Raw genomic sequence first — 27,074 nt, forward strand, 5'->3', positions numbered from 1 at the left:
TTGGAATATGGTAGTACAAGAACATTCCCCCAGATAAGATAGTAGTTAGTTTGGTTCAGGATTTTTAATACCGTTCCGTACCTCCAGATAAAATGAAATTACTCTATTTTCCTGATTCTACAAATAAATAGAAATTACATTTCCCGATTTACACCTGATGTACTAACTAGTCAGATAAAATGTGGTTTTTTATTTTCAGTCTCACTATCCTTAAGTTGCAGTTAGGCTGGGTTGCTATTTACATAATTTTTAATTCAGACATCCACAGACACGTATGAACCATGTGAGATGCAGTCATCAACTTCAAGTTATATGTGTCTTCTCCACTTGGCCATGACCTACTTACTTCTCATTCTGCAATCTCCAAAAAATGAACACATTTTTGCTTGGTCGAGAAGCTCCTGTATTTTATTTTAGCATATGTTTAGGATGACTTGGAGTCATGTTATAAACAAACATAGTTTCTCATTTGGGTTCCGTACGTTATTTGTATCTTCCACACGAATGAAGACAATTTTATTTATCCAATGTCTTATAAGATTTACTAATGGCACTAATATTAAACAAAGAACAAATAGATTGACTCCTTTTTTGCAAATCTTTGACAACTTATCTTGAAAAGCATTACAGCAGCAGACACATTTCATTTTTTGTGCATTTAGCGGTGTCAAATAGATGTTTTCCCTTTTTCCTTTCTTGAAGAAGAAGAATAATGCTATACTTATTGTTGTCTTTGTGAAATAGGATGATTTCTGACATTGTCAGGCTGCATATGTAACTCGTTCAAACAAAAACACAAATTTGATATCATGCACTTATATATTGCATGATGATGGCTAGATAGGGGTTTTAGTTGTTTTTTATGTGACATGGCAATAACTTAATAGTAACATTGTACTCATGGTTTACCACTTGTTGTAAACTCAAGTATATTAATTATCTAATTTCAAGACTTTCTGAGTAGATTGCGGCAAATGCAAGCATTGTCGAAAGAAGTTTCTTCGGTACGACTAGGCTTCCTTCCTTCTTCTGTTTAGCATTTGTCTATTTTTGTGGTTGAGGAATCGAGGAAGAAAACAAGCTACGTTTGCTCTTTTCTGCAATAGAATTGCATATGGATTTGAGATATCATAGCTGATGAACATGTCGAGTGATTCATACAAGATTCTATTTATATGGAAGCTATTTTCTTTACTTTCTTGGTCTTGTTCTAGTATAAATATAATGATCAAATTGATTGTTTCCATTTTAGTAATACTGACTACCTCTTCTTTCCTAAATGGAAGCGAAAACTGTAGCTCATTCCACACAAGAAATGGTGAGCAAACAAAGTGTTCCCGAGGCTCATAGGGTTCTGCCATACTCTTCAGTGACGATACATACATGTTGTCTCCTACTGAAAAGATGTGCATGATAGATAAATCTTAAATAATAATAATAATAAGATGTTATTGCATTAAAGAAACTGGACATGAAAAGTTTTAGCGAACTGAATTTACCGGTAATTTACATTGGTTCAAATCTGGTTGTGCCTGCATTGACTATGAGTAATTGTGAACCATCTAAGCTTCTTGATTTTAATTGTAATCCAATTAATTAATCTAATATTGTATATTTCTTGTTGCTTCTTGATGTAAGTTTCGGCTTTTGGCCAACCTATCCATACACAAATTCTCATCCCAATCAACACAATAGTTCTGAATGTGCAATACTCCTTTTTTTTCTCAGAATTTATTCCTACAACCCAAAAAGTTCAGCCAACTTAACAATGCATTGCGGCTTATTAAATTTTATTTGGTGTCACTGAACAATTTTGACCAACTTAACTCCATGTTCCACCAGGATAAAGAATGCATCCGATATATGTGTATTCTTTTAATAACCTTTGCTAACTTCAATCCATTCCATTCCATGTAATAGTATAATTAGAAGATAACATTGCTCATACCGGGCGGTATATATCGATTCACTAGCACATGAGATGTCGTCTCCTCGTCTGAGGTGATGAGGCTTCAGCGTTGTCGATGATTTCTCCTCATCTGCATGAGGAGAAGCTTCGCGGGGAAAAGAAATTGAGCAGAAGAAACAACGTGGCTCTTTTTATTTATTTATTTATTTATTTATTTATTTATTTATTTATTATTATTATTATTATTATTATTATTATTATTATATATATATATATATATATGTATATGTATATATATACATCGAGCGATACGTCAAAATATACCACTCGGTATACTCTAATATGATATGAAATTACGAACCTTGTATCTAACACCGTCTTATTAGAATTTATAAGTCATTGTTGAGTTTGCTGAAATCTTCCATTGCTAATTTTAGGATCTTTCCATATGCATATCTACGGTAAGAGGGTTAAAAAAATTCTTTTGCTGATGTGCTCTTTTGAGACCCGTAGACTGCCTTTATCACTGTTTAAATCAAACATGAATACTTTTGAAGCTAATTTTTCTAGGTTGTTTATACAACCAAGTAATAATTCATATAACATGATTTCTATTAAAGCCTTCATGTGATATGGAAGCATATTAGAACAAGATTCACCTTGATTATAGTGGCAACACCATTGGCAATACGGAACTAATTGAACTGGGGTTTTACACAATATTTTCCTGATCGTCCTTCTATGTATTTCCACTAATTGTTCTATGATTTTCTAATAATATTATGTTGATGTATTGCTCGAACAAGAGTTGGATCAACTGCTACAGTTCTATCTACTATCAACAGAGAGAGTAAATTTTAATTTGGAAATACATATATTTTCGACAAGTCAAGAAAGAAAGTATTTTCTTCTTGCTTTGAAATTTTTTGTACATATTGATCGCATGGTGTTTCACTTTTATCATGGTGTTCTCATATATCGGGTTCTGTGACCATCTTTGATGGCAGTTGACAACATATTGGAACAAAGCCCAGGCTCAACTATGACCGACACCAAGATTGAAGCTGCTCAGCAGGCGATGAATAAGGAAGCATGTATAATCATCCATCACTTTAAAGCTATGTTTCTGGATAAACAAGAGACTTATTATATTGGATTAGGGTGAGAGGTCGCGACAGAACAATTCATATGCATGAAAGGGTCCATACAAGATATTTGCATATAAAGATAAACGAGATTATCACATAGAGATAAAGAGTCCATGCAAGATTAGGACTCAATTATGACAAGCCTTGTATTTCCTTTCTTGGAGTAATCATTGTTTGTTTGGTTGACTATTGTATTTAGTAAAACCAGAAGTTTGAAAGCTTCTTAAATATTTTATTCTTAAGAAATAAGATAAAAAAAAGTTTCAAAAAGATTAAAAAAAAAGAGAAAATGAAAGTCTTTTGACAATTTGCAGGTACAACACAAATAGTTGGCAGAGAGAGAAGCACTCCAACTAGTGATGTCTCACGTGATACCACATTTGGAGGTGGATTTGGCATTTTTCCTTCATACAACAATTTGTCTACAATTGAAGCTGCAACTTGTGATTTCTCCGATGACAACAAACTTGGGGAAGGTGCATTTGGCATTGGTTACAAGGTAATATTTAAATTATTCTAAGAGTACATTACTCATAAATGCTGAATACTACATTAACACTGTGTATATTTAGTGTAATACGAGCGAAGTCCAATAGAAACAATCATAAACATTAACTTATTTCTTAATAACAAATACGCCTTTAGGTTTTATTGGGTGGGGTTCGTTGATATCTATCATCGATACAAGAATTTAAAGGTCCCTATCTCAAGAAATCTGCTTTGTTTGTGTTGGTCATAGTTGATTTTGTTAGAGCCAGCCCAGAAAATTTACCACAAGGTAATTTTGGCAATACAACAAGACAATAAAGTGAAAAGATAAAAGCGACGAGAACACCAGATTTATGTGGTTTGGTCAATTAACTTTGACCTACATCCACGGACGAAAGAGAAGCAAATAATTACTATGAAAAGGGACTATTATAAATGGCTCAGGAAGATATTCCTAGGCCATAAAACACCCGAAAATACTAAACAAGAAAAACCCAAACTATAAGTCCAAACTATTTAACTGAGTGTGGACTTAAACCAAAGTAAATACTTAGGTTTTCTTGTGGTGCCACTTGTGGTGCCTCTGACTTCAAAGCCCAGACCCTTATTTATAGTTTCAATACGAGACAACAAGTCTGATTTTCCCGATGTGGGACTACGAGACTTGCCAAACTAACAAATCTCCACCTTGGCATGTCCCAACAAAACTTGCTCCACCTTTTTTCATAAAAGCCCCAACGGGCAATTACCAACAATGAACACCAACCAAGTCCAAGCACTGCTTGAACTTGTAAACCGGAAGAGGCTTCATAAGCATATCAGCTAAATTGTCCTTCGTATGAATTTTCTGAACAAGGACCTTTCCCTTAGCAATGATATCCCATTTGCATCCAACAATTTTCTTACCCGAAGGCAGCTTCACAACATCCAAAGTTCTATTCTGATGGAGAGATTCTATTTCTTTATTTATCACAATCAACCACTTAGCGGAATTATCAAAAGAAACTACATCTGAGTAGGAAGTAGGCTCACCAACTTCACTTGTTTCTTCTGCAACAAACAAAGCATATGCAACCAAATTTGCATATCTTTGTGGTGGTCGAATATCTCTCTATAGTCTATCCTTGGCTATGGAATATTGCTCTTCCTTTGGATTATCTACGTCAGTAGACTCGGGACCACCTATTGGCATTCTTTGAGTAGAAGAGTTTGACTTAAAATAATCTAAACTACCAATCTCAAGCTCCACCTGCTTCTGTGCACTATCATTTGTACAACTAGTAGAATCCTCTTTAGAAGATAACATAGATAATTCATCAAAAGTAACATCTCTACTGATTACAATTTTTGGGGATTTGAGATCAGAACACCATAATCTATATCCTTTCACCCTAGAAGCATACCCAAGGAAAATGCACTTTTTAGCTCGAGGCTTTAATTTTCCTTCATTTACATGCATGTATGCTGGACACCCAAAAATTTTTAAATCAGAGTAATCAACAGAAATACCTGACCAAACTTCCTCCAGAGTTTTAAAGTTAAGTGCCGCAGAAGGAGCACGGTTGACAATGTAACAGGCCATATTAATCGCCTCTGCCCAAAAGTCCTTTGTCAACCCTACATTTGAGATCATACACCTCGCTCTCTCCAAGAGTGTTCTGTTCATATGTTCGGCCACACCATTTTGCTGAGGCGTCATCCTAACAGTGCGATGCCGAACGATTCCTTCATTTTTGCAGAATTCTTCAAAGTCACCTTCACAAAATTTAATGTCATTATCTATTCGAAGCCGCTTAATCTGTTAACCTGTTTGCTTCTCAATCAAAGCCTTCCATTGTTTAAAGGTTAGAAAAACATCATTTTTATGTTTCAAAAAATAAACCCAAACTTTCCTAGAATAATCGTCAATGAAAGTCAACATATACCTAGCACCACCCTTAGACTGAACATGAGCTGGACCCCAAAGGTCTGAATGAATATAGTCAAGAGTACCTTTCGTTTTGTGAACTGTCGGAGAAGTGAAGCTGACTCTTTTCTGCTTTCCAAAAATACAGTGTTCACAAAAGTCCAGTGGCCCAGTACTCTGTCTACAAAGTAGACCCCTTTTGCTCAATATGCTCAAACATTTTTCACTCATATGACCCAAACGCATATGCCATAATTTGGTGATGTCAGAATCAGACAATGATGATGACGAGACTGTAATTGAGCTTGTGACAGTAGTTCCCTACATAATATATAAGCTACCAGACCTACAAGCTTTCATAACAATAAGAGCACTTATAGAAACTTTCATAACTCCACCTTCAGTTGTGTATTTACACCCAAGAGCCTCTAGGGTGCCTAAAGAGATGAGATTCTTTTTTAAATCAGGAATATGTCTAACATTAGTGAGCATCCTCACAATACCATCATGCATTTTAATTCGGATTGTTCCTCTACCAACAACATCACACGCGGCATTATTGCCCATCAAAATAATTCCACCATTACAAGATTCATATGTGAAAAAAAAATCCCTATTAGGACACATGTGATAAGAACAACCTGAATCTCAAATCCATTCATTTTTTGACATTGTCCTGTCATCAGTAGCAAAGAAAATATTTTCAACATTCTCATCAGATTCTACACTAGCTTCAGCGGACTCAATAGTTTTCTCAACAAGTTTTCCCTTTTGCTTTAATTTATTTTTCAATTTAAAGCATTCAGTCTTAATGTGGCCCATTTTATGACAATATCTGCATTCCAAATTTCTATGTCTGGATTTAGATCTAGATTTAGATCTACTACTGTCAAATTCTCTTTTATCTGTTCTCCCCCTAACAACCAGACCTTCAGCCTGATTCTCTCTACTTTCCCCAGTGATATCTTTGTCTATCTGTTCCTTAGATTTCAGTGCAGATTTAATTTCTTGATACGAAACTGTTTCTTTTCCATAAATCAAAGTATCACGGAAATACTTAAAAGATTGGGGAAGAGAACACAAAAGTACCTTATCCTCATCATCAATTTTTGCATCTATATTCTCCAAATCCATAACCAAAGAATCAAACTTATCAAGATGCGAGAGTATAGATGTACCTTCAATCATCCGAAGCATATACAGACTCTGCTTCAAGTAGAGACGATTCTCCACTGTCCTCTTCATGTACAAGACTTTAAGCTTGTCTCACATGCTCTTAGCCGTAGTCTCCGTAGCTACCTCCCGTAAAACCTCGTCAGCGAGATTTAGAATGATGCTTGATCGGGCCTTCTTATCCATACCCGCAAGCTCTTCTTTTGACATATCATCTGGAATATCATCTGGAATGCTCTCGGCTCCCTGTAGTACCAAATCAACTCCGTCTTGAACTAGAATGGCCTCCATCTTGAGTTGCCACAAACCGAAGTTGACATTTCTGTCGAATTTCTCGACAACAATCTTTGTTATTGTCATCGTTGCCAAAAGATCCCGAAACCAGGCTCTGATACCAGTTTGTTAGAGCTAGCCCCAGGAAGTTTACCATAAGGTAATTTTGGCAATACAACAAAAACAATAAAGCGAAAAGATAAAAGCGACAAGAACACCAGATTTACGTGGTTCGGTCAATTAACTTTGACCTATATCCACGGACAAAAGAGGAGCAAATCACTACTATGAAAAGGGACTATTACAAATACCTTAGGAAGATGTTCCTAGGCCATAAAATACCCAAAAATACTAAATAAAAAAAATCCAAACTATAAGTCCAAACTATTTAACTGAGTGTGGACTTAAACCAAAGTAAATACTTAGGTTTTCTTGTGGTGTCACTTGTGGTGCCTCTAACTTCAAAACCTAGACCCTTATTTATAGTTCCAATATGAGACAACAAGTCTGATTTTCCCGATGTGGGACTATGGGACTTACCAAACTAACATATTTTATTTTATTTTTTTTCCACTATCCGGATTCACAAGGCAAACAATTTGTGTCATGTCATCATTAGACGTCCATCAACGATTATCGTCTCCTCCTCAGTCTGCTTCAACAGGTGCAGATTGTGTTGGACTGATGATATGTTACTCTTCTTATGTTTGCAAAATTGAAAATTTGGAGCAGATAAAAGAATGAGTATACTAGTCTAAGCGACTTGATATTATTTTTGGGATTGCTCGACGACTGCAATACCTGCATCGAGACTGCAACACGAAGGTTGTTCATCGGGATCTAACACCAAGCAACATACTTGTTGACGAGTCACTGAATCCAAAGATATCAGATATTGGGATGGATAGCAAGAATTTTCCAAGGAGATGAGATTCGAGAAAGGGCTACTAGGAGACCAATGGGAACAATGTAAGTCGTCCAAGATATCAATATGCTACTACTATGAACTAACTAATGCAAGCAAATTACCATCATACATCAGATGGATATATGGCACCTGAGTATGCAAACTATGGAATGTTGTCTTTCAAATCCGATGTTTTCAGCTTTGGTGTTTTAGTATTAGAAATCTTGAGTGATAAGAAGAACATAGAGACCATTGAACGTGATAACATTGGTACAGACCTTATAGGATAGGCAAGTATTTGTCAAATGCTTTATGTTCATAATTTGCATTCAGTATTTGATTTATTCATCCGTATGAGTTCTTCACAGGCTTATAAAACTTTGGAAATACTTGATGACGCTTTTGAAGGTTCAGAGGAATTCTTCTATATGTACAATTATTAGGCATATTTCTTCTAGGTGTACAGTTCTTCAAATTGTCCTTTTTTTTTGTTCATTTCTCTTCCTTCCTTCCATCCATTTTTGAGCAATTCTTGTTAGGAACCAAATTTTTAAATGCAAAGGAGGACCTGTGAAATTACAAATTTTCACATTATCAAGTAAGTTATTATTGGAATGGTGTCTTTCTTGAGGCTTTTGTGGTATATTATTTCGATATTGTTTTTTCTCTATAGTTTGCCTACTACTTGTTTGCATATTTTGTTATTTCTTTTGGCTAGTTAACTAAATTTAAGCTTCACTCATAATTTCACAAGTCAACTGATTGTTTGTGACAAATAATATTTACTATCTTATAGGTTTTGTGGAACGAATTGATACACAAATAATATTTGGGTAATTTACCGACAAAAAGGTCTTACTATTGACTTTTAACCTGAATGTGCTCCTCTATTTGTTTTTACCTGAGGGCATCCCTAATTTCCAATTTAGACTAATATGTCCTTAGTCTTTAGCTTCAATGACATCAAAACCTAGTTAGAATGTAAGAATGCATCAACTGATTCTTTTCTCCTCCTCCTACGCCTTTTTGCCTTCTGGTCCTCTCGATCCTTTTCCTTTACATTTGTTTTCTTCTACTCATTCTCTCTTTCTCCTCCGACGCCATTGCCTCCCTCCTACTTCGGCTCATCCTTTGTTTTCTTCTACTCATCCTTTTGTCTCCTCCTACCTTCCTCTCTTCTCCTTCTCATCATGTACCTACAAAAGCTTTTGTTATATTGGAAATTAAATTGAAATACACTTATTTTCAGAACTTATTAAAAAAAAATGCTAATATTCATACAAAATGAGCCTAAATTTATTATAAAATAAAAAAATAATATAAACCTTTTTAGAATCATATTCTAGTAGAATTCTCCAAGTTTGAGATGGCTTAGTCAAAGTTAACCCTATTACACTCCAAAATAAACTAAGATATACTCATTCATAAAACTTATTCAAAAAATTTTAAATTATGATAATTAATTATTCTTAAATCTTCTAAAAATAAAAAAAAATACTAATGATATTAAAATGATACCTTAGTAGATTGGTGAAAGTTTGAGATAGTCTAATTTAAGTTGATTTTGTTACACTCAAAAATAAATTAAAATACTCTCGGTCATTGAACCTATATCAAAAATTTTAATTTTAAATCTTAATTATCCAAAAAATTATAAAAAAAATAGAAAAAATATTTCTAATGATGTTAGAATCTTGTTTTAGTGGAGCAGTGAAACTTTTGATCGAAGATGACCCTGTTATACTTCAAAATGAACTAAAATATACTCGTTCATTGGACCTAACCAAAAAATTTAAAATTTGATAATTAATTATTTTAAAATCCTCTAAAAATATAAAATATATAATCAATAAATTTAAAATGGTGGCCTAGTTGATTGGTAAAAGTTTCAGATGGTTTTATTAAGGTTGATTGATACGCTTAAAAATAAATTAAGATACACTCGTTTATAAAACTTAAAAAAATAAATTCGAAATTTAATAATTAATTTTATTAAGTCATTTGAAAATAAAAAATATATATTAATGATGAAAGTTTGAGATAATTTGATTGAAGCTGATCCAGTTATACTTGAAAATGAATTAGAATATATTCATTTTTACTGTACTTATCCCGGGAGGATTTGGTATCCTATCCGACGTTGCAGTCGTGACCTGGCGACGATGATGGAGAGCCGCGTTGATGCACGACCCGAGGCTCGCTGCTGGTGCCCCTGTCATCAACAAGTAATGCGGGGAAGACGACGAGGCATAAGGAAAGGAAAAAGGACGAGAGGATGCCGTCTAGGGTTGGTTGTTCGTGGCGTCGCTCTGTCGACATGCATATGCATGCGTTGCTATCGCTGATGGGTTTCTCCATTTATTATATCAACAGGAGGCGGTGGACCACTGCACTGCTCGTCCACGGAAGCGGGCCTTCTCCACCATGTCGAGGCTGCCCACCAAGACGATCTCAGCGTAGACGATCAGAACGCCAGTGGCGGCATCACCTCCACTGCTGCTGGTGGTAAAAGTTTGTATCCATTGGCTGATGGCGGAACGGCGCTGCTTCGACCTGCCGTCGTACACATATATACGTAAGGAGCTGAACCACGGACCGTCGGGCGAGATCCACATCCAGGCGACGCCGCCATCGATGGGGAACGACAGCTCCTCCTGTGTTTTCCAAAATCTGGGGCTCCGATGCCACACCCCCTACTGGGCGTTGGACTTTTCTCTCTCTTCCTCGCAGTGGAACAAAACAGAGAGATGTCCTCATCAACTGAGCACGGCCAGATTAGCATAGTTAGATAGAGAGAGGGGGTTAATTATCAATTGTTAGCTATCTTTAATATTTTATTTAATATTTATATTTTAAAAAATTATATTAACATTCCTATAATTACGAATTGAAAACATCTATATCTATATAAAATAAAAATAAAAAATAATTTTAAGACTCTAATTAATGATGATGGATGGTATCGATTGTGATAGTGGTGGATAATTACATCATTGTGGGACATAGATGGATATTATGGATGAAGAGAGTGATGACGAGAGCTAAGGATCGCTTTATATCTACATCGATGTAATTATCGATTTACCCTTTTGTTGATATGTATTTGTGTCGTCGTTGATGTAAATGAACTATATCGATAATGATCTAGATGCAAAACAATGAAATGATCACTTGATAACTATGTTGGTATCGACACAACAATAGAGCAACTCTCACTTCTTGTCACCACTCTCCTCGTCGATAACACCCATTCGTGTCCCCAACAACATTATTGTCTAACACCATTGATGCCGTTCAGTACTATCAATTGAAATATTAAAATTATTTTTTTTATTTTTTATTTTTATTTTTTATAATTTTATTAATAAAATCAATGACGTTAAGATAAATATATTTAAATATTTTATTTTTGTAACTATAGAGGTGTTAAATTTTTTAAAATATTGAAACTGAAATACTAAGGACAGCTAACTATAGAAAAATCTATAATTAATCATAAATAGATATAATATTTTACTTTTATAATTATAGAAATATAATATAATTTTTTAAAATATAAAGATTAAATGTAGCTAACTATATAACTAAGCAAACCAAAAGAACAAACCCCAACTAATAAGATACATTAAAAGATAACACTTGAATTTTATTGCCCGGGGGAGCTTAGTCGTCTTCTTGTCGAGCTTCTCCTTCTTGGCCTGCGCCTCAGCAAGCAGAGCGACCCTCTTGGCATTCTTGGCGTATGGGTTCATCTTCAGCAGCATGCATAGATTCTCCAGCGGGTTCTTCTTTAGAGTGTGCCTCTTCACCTCCTTCTTGATCGGCCGCACCACAGATGACACTTCGTCTGAGTTGATGATCTTCGACAGATCAGCATTCACCATCTTCGGCCGTGGCAGCGCGTACCCCTTCTTCTTCTCGGGTAGCTCATCGAAGGTACCAGACACCGAGTCCAGAAGATGAACCGGCCGATGTGGCCTCCCGGAGCCAACGTCAGCCGGTCGAGGCGCGCGGAAGGCTTTGACGATCTTGGAACCCTCGGTGCCATAGACGATACGGGGGGTCCTTGCGCGAGATGTATCGTCGGTTCCGCATCTTTCCGTAGCAGGGGCGGATCCCCTGGCTGTATTGGCCTTCTCGGCATCTGGGAGGGCGCCGATTCGCCCGGACGTCGTTCGCTTCGTGCACGGCAACCTCGCTAAGAACGGACGCCAGCCTTACGCTGCTTCGAAGCGCGCCGGTCACCAGACCTCGGCCAAGTCCTGGGGCACTGGCCGCGCCGTCTCCCCTCTCTCCGCAGCGGCCTCATCTTCGCCCCCGCCAAGACCGAGTCGCGCGCGGAGGTAATCTACGAGCGAGTCACACGCATAGAAAACCGCCACTTATGACTTAAGGGCAATAAAACTTGATATGTAAAGGGCAATAAAAGAAATATTATGTTTTTCCATCGTTCCAAGACGCTTATTTTCCTGCATTCGCCTGTGGGTATCAACATAAGGTACCTCTGTGATGCTTTCTCTCCTCATTTCTGTCAAAAAGGAGCAGCCTTCTTGGTAGATTTACCTGCGGATCTTGATCCTTCCAAGATTGTATTTTCTTCAATTCGTTAATGGCAAAAGAAGGCGTCTCTGTGATTCCTGATCTCCGTATTTCCGTAAAAGAGGAGCTGCCTTTTAATTTGCTTATGATTTGTTCTATACGGTGTAGAACTTTTTCTGCGAAAAAACGTTCGATCTTTTTTTTTTTTGTTTGGAGGTAGAGACGGAGTTTTAAGACAACGTAAGTATGCATGATATAAAGCTGACCTCCGCCCTAATTGGTGTAGATGAATGTTAAGCCTCAATGTAGCAATCTTTCCTTTCTTCCTCGTTGATCTCCTTCATGTTTGCTGCAGATTCCGGGATGATGCTGCATGCCCCGTCCAGGAGGCGAACCGTGGTGGAACACGCGGACGGCGGCGTCGATGTAGTCCTCGCGACCTCCATCGGGAACGGGGAGGATTTGGGCCCTGCGGTTCGCCATTCCTTCGAGTCCGGCAAGCCCGAGGCCCTCCTGCACCAGCTCAGGAACATCGTGAAGAAGAAGGAGGTGGAGATCGAAGAGCTGTGCAAGCTTCACTACGAGGACTTCATCGTCGCCGTCGACGAGCTGCGTGGCGTGCTGGTCGACGCCGACGAGCTGAAGAGCATGCTGTCGAGCGAGAATCTCAGGCTGCAGGAGGTGGCCAGCGCGCTTCTGCTGCGGCTGGAGGAGCTCCTCGAGCTGTACCTCATCAAGAAGAACGTCACCGAGGCCTTACAGACATTGAAGGTCTGCGTCCAGGTCTCCAAGCTCTGCCTCACCTGCAACATGCACGTCTCCAACAGCCGCTTCTACCCTGCACTCAAGACCTTGGACATGATCGAGCGCAACTACATCCAGAACACCCCTCTCAAGCCCCTGAGGAAGGTGATCGAGAAGCAGATACCTGCGCTCAAGCTGCACATCGAGAAGAAGGTCTGCAGCGAGTTCAACGACTGGCTCGTCCACATCAGGAGCGCGGCCAAGGAGATCGGGCAGCTGGCCATCGGCCAGGCTTCCTCCGCCCGGCAAAGAGAAGAGGAGAAGCGGGCGCGCCGCAGGGAAGCAGAAGAGCAGAGCCGGACCGGCGTCGGCGACGTCGCGTGCGCGTTGGACATCGAGCACATCGACGAGGATTCGATGCTGGAATTCGACCTCACGCCGGTCTACCGAGCTCATCACATTCACACCTGCCTTGGGATCGAAGAGAAGTTCCGCGACTACTACTACAAGAACAGGCTGATGCAGCTCAATCTGGACCTGCAGATCTCGTCGGCGCAGCCGTTTCTTGAATCCCACCAGCCCTTCTTCGCGCAGATCGCCGGCTTCTTCATCGTGGAGGATCGAGTTCGGCGGACTGCAGGGGGACTGCTATCGGACAGTCAGGTGGAGGCGATCTGGGAGACGGCCATCGCGAAGATGACATCCGTTCTGGAGGATCAATTCTCCCGCACCGATACAGCGAGCCACCTCCTTCTTATCAAAGACCTCGTGACTCTTCTCGGGGCCACTCTCACCGGCCATGGCTACCGGGTAGCGCCCTTGCTCGAGGTGCTCGACAGCAGCAGAGACAAGTACCACGAGCTCCTCCTCAGCGAGTGCTGGAAGCAGATCAGCGACATCCTGGCCAGTGATTCCTTCGAACAGATGGTGATCAAGAAGGAGTACGAGTACAACATGAACGTGTTGTCGTTCCAACTTCAATCCTCCGACATAATGCCTGCATTCCCATACATCGCACCCTTCTCCTCCTCTGTTCCAGATGTGTGCCGCATCGTGCGCTCCTTCATCGAGGACTCCGTCAACTACTTGTCGTACGGAGGTCACATCAACTTTTACGAAGTGGTCAAGAAGTACCTCGACAAGCTCGTGATCGGTGTGCTGAACGAAGCTTTGCTCAACATGATCCATACTGGTAATCTCGGCGTGTCGCAGGCGATGCAGATTGCGGCGAACATAGCAGTCCTCGAGGGCAGTTGCGATCTCTTCTTGTGGCAGGCTGCCCAACTCTGCTCGGTGCCTCTGCGCTTGGTGGAAAGGCCTCATGCCGGATTGACTGCCAAGGCTGTCCTCAAGGCGTCGCAGAATGCAGCTTACAATGCGTTGGTGAACGTGATCGATTCCAAGTTGGATGAGTACTTGGCGCTCATGAACGGCATCAATTGGACGGCAGATGAAGCTCCAGAGAACGCGAACGACTACATCCACGAAGTCGTCGTCTACCTCGACTTCCTCATCTCCACCGCTCAGCAAATTCTGCCTGCAGAAGCTCTCTACAAGATCGGTGTCGGTGCTCTGAATCATATATCGGATTCGATCGTGGCTGCCTTTCTTAGTGAGAGTCTGAAGAGGTTCACCCTCAATGCTGTCATCGGCATCGGCAATGATCTGAAGACATTGGAAGCGTTTGCGGCTGAAAGGTTCCAGAGCACGGGGTTGAGCGAGTTGAAGAAAGACCGAAGCTTCAGAGATTGTTTGGTGGAAGCGAGGCAGCTGGTGAATCTGCTGGTGAGCAATCAGCCTGAGAACTTCATGAATCCGGTGATAAGAGAGAAGAACTATGGTGCTTTGGACTACAAAAAGGTTGCGAGCATCTGCGAAAAGTTCAAGGACGCACCAGATCGGTTGTTTGGGAGCCTGTCGAGCCGAAACACGAAGCAGGATGCTCGGAAGAAGTCGATGGATATGCTGAAGCGAAGGCTGAAAGATTTCAGCTGATGCCAAGGATTGACCTCCAGACAAGTTAGCTTGTTATGGATTCCTGGAAGCTCTTCTTTTCTTAATCTAAATTAAGTAGCCATAAGAATCTAGCATGCAACTCGTAGTTTTAAGCTTCAAATAACCATCAATTGCTATTAGAAAAATCAAGACCCAACTTCTCATGTGAATTCATTTAGGCCATGACAAGTGATTCAGTTGCGTGCGAGACACATTTTGCCGGCAATCAAGTAAAAAATTTAGATATGGATACTCTTCTCTTCATCTTTCCGTTCCACATTGAAATGCATGCAGGCATTAAAATAGCTGCATCTGCAACTTCTACCTACAATAATTACTTGCAAGCATTTTCAAGTATAAACAACCACTCTTTTAGAGGCATTTACTTGTTGCCTGCTTTCTATATTCATATTGCAAACTGCAAATACATTTCCAGCCTGCTCCTAGCAAATCTACAGTCTAAGCAAAAATATGAATAAGTCAGGTGCTCATCAGTTTACTTGTACCAATCCACAGTCCTTTTTGCTGGACTTGGCTGCCAAGGGGATAGGCACTGGAACAAGTCATTTGAAGGGGTTAGGTTTTGCCATTCATTTACACAGGCATAACTGCTTGCACTCAATTGCAAATGTAGTGACATATAATGAGTAAGATGAAGACATCAATAATACCAACAATGCCAGGAGAAATTAGCATATACATTGACAAGTTGTAGTTCTAATGATTTAGCATATAAAGCAACCAAGGATGAAGCAATAATGATCAACGATCAGGCATTATCTAAAAACTCAAAAGAGGAAAGAAACACAATACCGAGGAAAATTTAAGCAACATGGAAGGCAAAGACTCGAGAATGTCCATGTGAAACAGAAGGAAAAGATGTGTTTGGAAGTGCCATATGCTTGATATGTTTACACCAAATAGGAGAAATAAACATCAACAAACCATTTATACTGTCTAAAAGTTTGCTGCACTAATCACAAATTTGGCCTCAAAGAGAAGTCTTTACAATGATAAATTAAAAGAGACATTCACTTGTATCTATCGTCTTATTGTATATTTAGTTCAAAGTTTATGCCTAAAAAGAGCTAATATCTGAGCACGTTATCTCCATCATGAAGAAAGACTCAAGTGGATAAATCACAAATACTTCTGCAACAAAGAATGCTTAGGAAAGCTCATATGTGATAGAAAAAAGAAAAAGAAATGTTTCCATGACATGAGATAGACTTCCCTCTCTTGTAATCATAGGTAGGGACTTTTCCATAATCACAAGCTCTACAGAGAAATGAAACAACATAATGTAATTTTTTTTTCCATTTTGTTGGCACAGTTGAAACAAAATTTGGTAGAACAGATTATACAACACACATACAGCCAAAATATCCAACTCTTCACAAACTGTGTAACGAGACAAAATATGTACATGACCACATGAATGCACAGAGAAAACCAACATTTGCCTTTTCTATCAATATATGCATTACCTATAGAAGGGGATATTGTTTCAAAAGAATTCAGTGTAAGAAATGTTAAAAATGCATGACAGACAGTAATAAGCAAATTATGAGTGACAGGAGTGCTGTGCAGAAACTTCTACCATCAATGATCTACTGGTAGGATGGCCAACTGCAATCAAAGGATATGCTCATGATCACACTTTTGCAAACATATGTATGACCAGGTTACAAAAAAAAAACAAGAGAAAAAGATACATAAATCAAGTGTGTGTACTATGTCTGAAGGTCCGATGACACGAATTTTAAATAGGAAAGATATTACATCTTCATCACCTAGAGAAAATAACAAGGATGACAAAGCATTAACAGGAAAGAAACAAAAAATATAATTAATATTTAGAGAATAAGAATAAAAGAGTGTGATAGCTTCCAGCAGAAATACAGCTATTTATCAGCTAAGGCATAACCTTAAGCCATAGTATAGAACAGTAATCAAGTCCCTATAGGCACTGATGGGAATTTGCAGTAAGAAACAACTAACATACATTAAAATTTACATAAAGAGTTATGAGCCAAACTGAAGAATATATAAATATTTCACAATCAAAACCAAAAGAATCAAATTTAAAAGAAAAACATTATTACTTGAGACATTGAGATGCTATAACATAAGCATAACTATGATTAATATGTAAACAAGCCATTTATTAATATTTGAGAAAAACTAAAGTAATGTTTTCATACGACGACAAGACAGTTCCACCACCAACCCATTGGGAAAAGCCAGTAATTAATATTTTGCAATCTTCCACCAAGCAAGCACAGTTTATGCAAGATGAAAAAAGGCAAACAGTAAGCTTTAATGTTTGATATCTATCTGACTAATAACAATGTCATCACCATATAAATGCCACACAAAATGATCCACAACAATGCATCCACAGGACCATAAAAGGTAGAAAGATATAACAGAAGGAAGCAATCATATACCTATGCGCTCTGGCAGAGACAGCTCCAGAGATGAAGCAGTGCAGGGCCACAGTATCAGTCACAACAAACCAAGCAATCAACACGAACAATCACCAATATCATCTTGAAACAGCACAATGGTATCCGAGAATGCCCCAATTCCAAGCAAGCACGATCACACAATCCGAACATAGGCCTGCGGCTGCACCGGAATCCCAAACGCAGGGACAGCCAATCCGCCGCTTGCAACCTCTGCTTCATCGAGAAACAGATCATCCGTTGCCCTGAACACCGCGTGCAAGCAGACGAGCGCCGCCCCCACCATGAGGGCTCCGAAGACAGTCGATCCCACGTCGGAAAACAGTAGGGCGACGACCGTGGCTACGGAGAGGGCTCCAAGGACAGTCCCGTCGTCAATCAGGCGCCCAAAGAGGACGAGCGGCTGGTCGCGGGAAAAGTAGAGGAGGAACCAGGCGGCGACGAGGGCGACGAAGGCGACCAGGGCGGCGGGGTGCCAGAGGAGGGAGGCGGAGAGGGCGGCGATCGCGAAGAGGGCGTAGTTAGAGTGGAAGTAGGCGAGGTTGCGGCGGAGGCGGGCGACGGCCTCGCCGGCGTTGGCGGGGCGGGAGAGGGCGGTGGTATTGACGAGCTGCGGCCAGGGGCGCTGAGCAGCGATCAGGGCCTTTCCCTGCTCTTTGAACCGAGAAACCAGATCGGCAGTGCGGGCGGCCGGGGAGGAACTGGAAGATGGCGCCGCCGCTGCCGATCTGATCGGCAGCGCGGGGGATTCCATCGCCTGGGGCCAGGCCGACTGTGAGGAGGCGGGGTTGGGGGCGTAAGTGGGCGGCGAGGTCTTCTGCATCTTGGGAACTCCTCCAACCATGGATGATGGATCTCCTCTCCGATTCTTCGATGGGGAGATGGAGAAGAAACGCGGCAAGAAACGAAGGGGAAGACCAAACAATGGAGAAGGCGAACGGGTAGAGTTTTGGTGGGCCAGGCGCCACTCGATGGTAAGGTGTACCAATGATGATAAAGGGACTAACCAGCGTTAATGCGCTCTGTCCGGAAGATTCTACACACAAAAACCAACCCCGGGGGCCCGCATCGAATTTTCTATAAATTTTAAGACACATTCGGATTTCCACTTTATTTTATTTTTAGTCACGCCATTTATTTCTTTGACGACAACATTTATACATAACATCATGTGTAAAATTAATGTCAAAGTTAAAAAGTAAAACGATCGATACAAAAAGAGCTCTTCGTTGAGTTTTGCTACAATTAAAACTCATGTGATATGATAAGAAGGCCAAAATCCGCATCCAGCCGCCTCCCATTGAGGAGACCCTCGGCAGCATCCTCGGCGACATATTAACTCTTATAGTTAAACCTTTTTAACTTTTTAATTTTTATACTTAAAAAAATTATATAATTTTTTTTAAAATTATGAAATTAAATTATTTAATTCTATTTATCCTAACATGGTTTTACCGATAAAAAATATAATATGTGATAACACGTATAGAAATAATATGAAAATAATGCTAAAAAAATAATTTTAATATCTCAGCTATGTTTTCTTTCTTCTTAGTCGATTGTTGTAGTGGTGACGGATGATGGCATTGCTGAAAGCCATGAGTGGCTATTGTGGTTATGATCAACGAGAACGATATAGTGATCAGCGAGAACGATACAGAGATGTCCTTAGAGATGAGTCAAGTAAAGTTCTGAAGGTAGAGTTGAGGGGGAACTTTTACGGCTTCTTAGGAAGGGGAGGAGAAGGAAAAGGAGGGAGAGTGACGGTGAGAAGTGAGACAAAGAGAGAGGAAGAAGAGGACGACATAGATGCCAACGCTCTGTATTTGCATTAACGTCTTTCAGTATCTACGTCGATGCTAATGCAGATACAGGGTGATGCTCATCCTTTTTTTTTCCCTTCCCTGATCTCTCATTCTTCTTCCCCCCCTTTCGCTGCTCTGCATCTATGTCGATGTTGACACAAATTGTTGAATCTCGTATTTTGATGATGAAACCACTTGATATATGTTTATGATTTAATCTGCGTTTTGAGTGACGCAGGATACTTCAATCAGGATGAGATAATTAAAGCAGGACAAATCATATTGTGCCGGAGGAACATGTCAGAAGATTAGACGTCGGGCCGATGGATCGGTCGACGTATCGATAGAAGGCTTTGGGCCATGGACTCGGGCATCGGGCCAAGAAGAATGGGTATTGTGCCAAGGATATCGGAGTTGCGGAGTCAACTGGCCGATTGGGCAATAGGCCGCAGGAGAGGACGATGCGCCAAAGAATCGGACGAAGCGTCGAGGGACCAATGACATGCCGGACAACTTGGTTAATTGCTTAGGATTAATTATCTCGATCAAAGTTTTGTTTTACATGTGCAGGATTAACTACGATGGAAGTAAGACATGCAGCAGGAGTTGTGCCGAAGTCAAGACTATGATCACGTTGGGAGTTCGAGAGCTTGACGGAAGTCCGGACGGTCGTCGGAGGTTCTGCGGGAACAAATCCGAGAAGTCCAGGAGCTTGCCAAAAGAAGCTCATTGGAACTCGCCAAGTGGATCATCGCAAGTCCAGGAGTTTGCCGGAAGTCCGTAGGAGCATCACCGAGGGTTCATCGGATGATCGACGGAAGTTCGCCGGAAGCTCACCGGAAGAAACGATTGATGCACCGGAGCAAGTTGTAGTAAATATCTTTAAGAAATTCGTAGTTAGCACGATAATTAAGTTAGAAATGGGAGGCGATCCCATTAACTTAATCTTGGGGCAATTGGGCCCTTGATAGACCCAAATTGGGCCGAATGGATCAGCCCATTCGGACCCAGATTACTTGGCCAGAGGTGGCACCGCCTGGGTCGGTAGTGGCACCGCCCAGGGCTCAGTCTCCGAGCTCTGGTTGGGCGGTGCAACCGCCTCTGACAGAGGTGCAACCGCTTGAGCTCGGTCTCCGAGCTCTGGCTGGGCGGTGCAATGAGTTGAACTTGTATCACAAACACATGATGTAACACATGCTAAATTTTCTAGCTTCAAAACTACATAATGATAAAACTTGATATTATGTTTTTCATGCAATGAGTTGAACTTATATCACAAACACAAGAATAGTTATACTTCTCCTTTTTGTTGATGACAAAGGGGGAGAAGTATGTTGATGACTTGATATGTTATGCATAAGTTTATGATGACATGTTGCTTGGATTTTTGAATCCAAGAGTTTCTATCAATATGACATATTGATAGGGGGAGTTTGTTTAAACTCCGGGAGTTAAGGTTAACTCCGTCATCAAGTGGTTGTCATCATCAAAAAGGGGGAGATTGTTGAATCTCGTATTTTGATGATGAAACCACTTGATATATGTTTATGATTTAATCTACGTTTTGAGTGACGCAGGATGCTTCGATCAGGATGAGACAATTAAAGCAGGAAAAATCATGTTGTGCCGGAGGAACATGTCAGAAGATTAGACGTTGGGCCGATGGATCGGTCGACGTATCGACAAAAGGCTTCGGGCCGTGGACTCGGGCATCGGGCCAAGAAGAGCGGGTATTGTGCCAAGGATATCGGAGTTGCGGAGTCAACTGGCCGATTGGGCAATAAGTGTAGGAGAGGACGATGCGTCGAAGAATCAGACGAAGCGTCGAAGGACCAATGACATGCCGGACAACTTGGTTAATTACTTAAGATTAATTGTCTTGATCGAAGTTTTGTTTTACATGTGCAGGATTAACTACGATGGAAGTAAGACATGCAGTAGGAGTTGCGCCGGAGTCAAGACTATGATCACGTTGGGAGTTCGAGAGCTCGACGAAAGTCCGAACGGTCGTCGGAGGTTCTGCGGGAACAAATCCGAGAAGTCCAGGAGCTTACCAAAAGAAGCTCATCGGAACTCGCCAAGTGGATCGTCGCAAATCCAGGAGTTTGCCGGAAGTCTGCAGGAGCATCACTGAGGGTTTATCGGATGATCGACGGAAGTTCGCCGGAAGCTTGCCGGAAGAAGCGATTGACGCACCGAAGCAAGTTGTAGTAAATGTCTTAAGAAATTCGTAGTTAGCACGATGATTAAGTTAGAAATAGGAGGTGATCCCATTAACTTAATCTTGGAGCAATTGGGCCTTTGACAGACCCAAATTGGGCCGAATGGATCAGCCCATTCGGACCCAGATTACTTGGCCAAAGGTGGCACCGCCCAGGGCTCAGTCTCCGAGCTCTGGCTGGGCGGTGCAACTGCCTCTGACAGAGGTGCAACCGCCCTTGACAAGCGATGGCACCGCCCAGAGGCTCAGTCTTCGAGCTCTGCCAGGTGGTGCAACAGCCCTAGTCAGGCGGTGCAACCACCAGACCCCAGAATTCCGGGAGATGACAGTTTTGAGCTCGAAATTCAAATTGGGTTAGGGCCTATAAATACCCCACCCTTTCAGCAATGAAAGGGCAACCAAAATCCACCGAAATCCTGATCTTACTCTGTGATTTTTAGAGCTCAAAAGTGTTGTATAAGTTAAAAGTTCTTCTCCCTCTTTTCTTCCAAATTCTAATCTTTCAAGAGATGAGAGAAAATTCTGTAAGGGTTGTCTCCTAAGCCTGTCAAAAGGAGTGAAACTGTAAAAGGGTGGTTGGCCTTCGCCTATTGAAGGAAGGCCTCTAGTGGACGTCGGTGACCTCGTCGGTAGAGGAAGCCAGAAGTGGATGTAGGTCAAGATTGACCGAACCACTCTAAAATTGCAGTGCTCTCTGGTTTGCATTTACTTTAAACATATTATCTTTACTACAAACCTCCTTAATAGCATACTGCCTTCTGCGTATTTACGATCGTGTTTCAAAGTTCAGTATTTTCTGAATCGGCGTTTAGACGTAAATCAGTTTTATCGTACGAACATCATATTTCAGTTTACGCTTACATTCTAATTTCCATCATAACTGCAAACTGCCTCCATAGACTTGCTTTAACTGCATCCTGCTTGATCACAAGTTAAAGTAATTTACGAATTGACTTTTCTACTGAAATCGCTCTTATCGTATGAACGCAGTTTTAATCGTCGAAAGTTTTCCGCTGCACTAATTCATCCCCCCCCCCCCCTCTTAGTGCTCTTGATCCTAACACAAATATTGAGCAATGTCGATGCAAATGCATAGTATCGATATCTATATCATCCTCTTCCTCCTATCCTTTTGCCTCACCTCTCGTCCGTAGCTCTCCCTCCTCCCTCCTTCCCCCCTTCCCCGATTCCTCATCCTTCTTCCCTCTTTTTACCGCTTTGCATTTGCGTCGACGTTGATATAGATGACGAGTGACACTCTGCATCGATGTCGCTCTACATCTACGTCAACATCAACATCGATACAGATGTAGAGTGTTGACATTTGCGTCGTCCTCTTCCTCCTCTGCTCCTGTCTCACCTCTCGATATCGCTCTCCCTCCTCCTCCCTCCTTCCCCCCTTCCCCGATCCCTCATCCTTCTTCCCGCTTTTTACTGCTTTGCATTTGCGTCGATGTTGATATAGATGACGAGTAACACTCAACATCGGTGTCGCTCTACATCTACGTTAATATCGACGTCGACAAAGATGTAAAGTGTTGACATCTGCGTCGTCCTCTTCCTCCTCTGCTTTTGTCTCACCTCTTGACATCGCTCTCCCTCCTCTTCCTCCTCTTACAAGAAGGTCCCTTGATTCCATCTCTAGGACTCCACCCAAGCCATCTCTAAGGACATCCTCGCCTCGTTCTCGTCGACCACTACATCATTCTCATTGATCGCAACCACAACAATCACCCACAACCCTCTAATGGTACTGTCGTCTACCACCACCACAACAGTTGACTGAGAAGAAAGAAAACATAACTGGAGCATTGTAATTATCTTTTTGCCCATCATTTTTGTCTCATTCCTACATGTATTATCACATACTGTATCTTCCATTAATGAGACCAACAACATTAGAATAAATGAAGTTAAATATTTTATTTTTATAATTATAAAAAATTTAATATAAATTTTTTGTATCAAGATACCAAAGAAGTTGAACGTTGAAGACTTCTTATGATAATATATAACTACATATGATAATATATATAATTAATCCTCATAACATCGAGCTCAACGTTGAAGACTTCTCCCTTGCGAACCTTTCCCTTCACCTTCACCTTCACCTTCACCTTATAGTTAGTTTTAGCATGGTGATGATATAGAAGCCTAAGAAAAAGAAGAGTGGAGAAGACTCGCTTGACCGTGAAAGCGAGTCTTCTCGACCATGGTAACCCAAGAAACAATCTTGGCGAAGACAATCGGAACCGCTAGTAGCGACATTAGGCTCAGCCATCTCCTCCGTTGCTGCTGGTGAGATCCACCAACAGATATGGCTGCTCGCCGTATGGGGAAGAGGAGTCGCACCTAACGTTGCTTCGCAGGGGCAGAGGAACATTCTTCCATAACTTCGATTAACTACCATAGAAATCGTACTAACATTGCAAGCCGATTAACTACATCCTTCGGTTACCAAATATAATGCGGTAGAGATGTCAAGTCATGAGTCTAAAATACAAGCACGTTGGACAAACATGAGAGATGTACAATACACATTTACCAAGAAAATAAGCTCCTTTGCAAGAACATCAGATCAAGTAAAGAAAAATACATCATGAAAAAGACCATCCTGCCAATGCAAACTTCAAATATTAGGAGAATAGTCGAGTTGTTATCCGAAAAAAAAAAAAAAAAAAAAAGACAAGACAGTTTATGATGATGAACAGAGATGAGTAGCAAAGCAGTTTACATACAGATTAAAGGGCAAGACAGTTTACAAGCATTATTCAAGCAAAGCAGACAGTAGCAAAGGCAGTCGCTAACAAGAAGTTGAGACAACCAAATGTACAGTGGACAACATATTTCAATTTCCCATAGCCCTCGGGGCAGACTATTCACTTTCTAGGCCTTCCTGGAGGCCTTCGGGACTTTGTAGGATTTTATACCCAATCAAACCCTATTTTTCATCTTGCGCTTCCCAAAGGCTCTTATTTTTTGTGAATCAGATGTGAAGTCTGTGAATAGGCCTTCCTACAAGTGGCAACCATGAAAATGTTCTCTAAATATTCAATGAACATTATGCTAAGACAGCAGAGTGCAGCTACACCATATACACAAAGCAAACCATTTAATTTCCATCCACTACAAAACCACAATTGATTGCTTATATCAACACAAGAAATACCCTCCCCCTCTGACTCATCCAATTACACTACTCAGAAGACCCATGCACTTTCTGCAGCTTCTAATAGGTGATGCTCAGCAGAAGGCACAAGGGCTGTTGTCTACTTCATCCTCAACTCATATCATTCATAAAACCAAGTCACTAGCTGCTGCTGGATGCACTCTTATCATGTCAAAAATTGGGAGCCCAAGAGTATCAAGTATCCAACTCCTCAGAGTTTTGAATATACTTGCAGTCATTACCAAAAATAATTCCCTGAAAATAAGTAATTGCCCAAAGAGAAAATTTTCTAATCCAAAAGGTAGCATCAGGTGATATTCCTTCAGCTGCTGATATTTTAGCTTCGTATTCATTATCATTTATGACTGAGAATGCTTTCTCAGAACAGATTTATGAGCAAAGCATTGCAGAATTCATTGTGAAAATTGTCAATAATATGGCACATGCAGATTCCATGAAAGACTGTCAGTAAGTTAGAAGTCTTCCGCATCTATTATACCGTTATGTTTATAAGACAAGCATATGAGCTTTGGCAGGTTGTCAAAGTTGGCTTTGACCAAGCCATGCAAATGAGATAAGAACCAAATCCAGTTTCTTATCATTATCTCTATCGATAATTCCAAATGGTAAAGGAAGCATAGCATCATCACCATCTGACAAGCATTGACAAAACTATATATTGAAACCATGAACCGCTATCTTGTATCAACCACCCGTATCGGTCACTAGCCAAAACAATATGTATGTGCCAGTAAAACCAAAAAAATGACTGAAAAATCAGTCAAAATTAAGAAAACCCTGAAATAGGATTTTTTAAAATCCTAATTTCTTGATATATAAACTAAATTTAAATAAGAATAAAGTCTATCTAGATCATAAATGAATAGAAATTCTAGGCCACAAGGATCCAAACTTGAAATGCTTAACAGATCCGTCAAGGAAGAACTTTGTCGTATGACCCTCTGTCAAAGAAAGTTGCTTTTTGTCCATCTATAGTAATTTTTCTTAAATTCCTCTAATTACAATTATTCATTAATTAAGATTTATCAATATTCTTTATGCTAATTACACAAAGCCAAAAACAAATCAGATGATTCCAGCTAAAAATACAGACCCAAAAAACTCAATGTTCTTTCACATATTCTCGTCAAATATAATGAAAAAGAGTTCAAGATATGAAATAAACATGTCAATCCTATAATGACCATAATAATTATCATCAACATGACAGTATTACAGTATAAAATAGACTGAGGACATTTTGTATTGGAAAGAAAGTAAAAAAATGTATTGCTAATATTTGCTAGTACAGAACAACAAGAGAAAAAAATCCCATCTGCAAAACAATAATAAAGTATCTCATGCAATCAATTTTTAACAGAAAAAATAAATTTTATATTACTATCTCAATTATTTTGAAAAATGCCTAGGAATAGCTCAGCCGAAGTGGAATTTCCATATTTATTCCATAGAGTTTTCACAAGAAAAGCAACAGATATAAAGCTTTGACCATTACCACTAACAACAATAAAGTAAGAAAAAGGAGAGAAGTGAATGACACCTTATAGGTGTTAGCTCATTCTTGAGTTTCTCCTTGCGCACCACAGTGTCATCATCTGCATTGTCTACCCAAGCTTGAATGAGGGCATAACTTCATCGAATTAGCCGTCGATCATAACGGTGGGGTGTCTTCCCCTTTCTCCTTTGATACGAGGAAAGGACTGCAACAAAAAAAACCCTAACAGAATTGCTAGGAGCTATGGGCGGAACCCGATGGATCACAACAAAATTAGAAGAAAACTTTTGCAGACTCGAGTTCAATTGACGATGGGTCAAAGCAAGGTAACAACATTAGACTAGTTCGTATTAATATCAAGTATGCATGCTTCCTTATTTGGATCCACTGTGTAACTATGTTTTTAATTCTGAGGGTTGTGCCAAAGATCAATTCAACAAATTTGGCTTTAACATGGCTGCAAATAAAATTCTTGATTCCAACAGTGCTACTAATTTATAAGCATGCGATTATTATTCAAGAATAATTTACTTGATGTTTATGGTCCAATAGATCATGTTTAATTTGCAGATTCGATAAACCATTGATATTGATGTTTGACACTAATATTCTCAATGTTAGAACAGCATTCACAGTGCGAGAGAGCAGTATTAAGATCAAATCCTATCATATTACTTCAAAAAAACTAGTATCACAGTATATCAAATCTAGAGAATTAAACATAATACAAAAAATTTCATATCGACCAACAATAAATAAATAATACTTCAACTATATCTAGAAACAGCCTTAGATTGTTAGGGCAGTAATAA

General features: G+C 40.1%; 2 protein-coding genes and 1 pseudogene across 2 annotated transcripts; 1 reads left to right on the forward strand and 2 right to left on the reverse strand.

Moving 5' to 3' along the window:
• Positions 1–11,155: 11,155 nt before the first annotated feature.
• LOC135596428 (large ribosomal subunit protein uL4z-like) lies at positions 11,156–12,331 on the reverse strand (annotated as a pseudogene).
• Positions 12,332–12,692: 361 nt separating this feature from the next.
• On the forward strand, positions 12,693–15,124 carry LOC135597217 (exocyst complex component SEC15A-like). Its single transcript, XM_065089870.1, has one exon. The coding sequence runs from the start codon at positions 12,708–12,710 to the stop codon at positions 15,081–15,083; it is 2,376 nt and encodes a 791-aa protein (XP_064945942.1). The 5' UTR covers positions 12,693–12,707; the 3' UTR covers positions 15,084–15,124.
• Positions 15,125–17,379: 2,255 nt separating this feature from the next.
• Positions 17,380–18,524, reverse strand: LOC135597218 (PRA1 family protein F3-like). Its single transcript, XM_065089872.1, has one exon. The coding sequence runs from the start codon at positions 18,393–18,395 to the stop codon at positions 17,688–17,690; it is 708 nt and encodes a 235-aa protein (XP_064945944.1). The 5' UTR covers positions 18,396–18,524; the 3' UTR covers positions 17,380–17,687.
• Between the last annotated feature and the right edge of the window lie 8,550 nt (positions 18,525–27,074).

Source organism: Musa acuminata, chromosome BXJ1-11 (genome assembly GCF_036884655.1).
Source record: "Musa acuminata AAA Group cultivar baxijiao chromosome BXJ1-11, Cavendish_Baxijiao_AAA, whole genome shotgun sequence".
In the NCBI taxonomy this organism is placed as follows: Eukaryota; Viridiplantae; Streptophyta; class Magnoliopsida; order Zingiberales; family Musaceae; genus Musa; species Musa acuminata.

Excerpts from the sequence above, each read along its gene's own strand:
- LOC135597217 (XM_065089870.1), top strand. The coding sequence starts at position 12,708 with ATGATGCTGCATGCCCCGTCCAGGAGGCGAACCGTGGTGGAACACGCG.
- LOC135597218 (XM_065089872.1), bottom strand. The coding sequence starts at position 18,395 with ATGGTTGGAGGAGTTCCCAAGATGCAGAAGACCTCGCCGCCCACTTAC.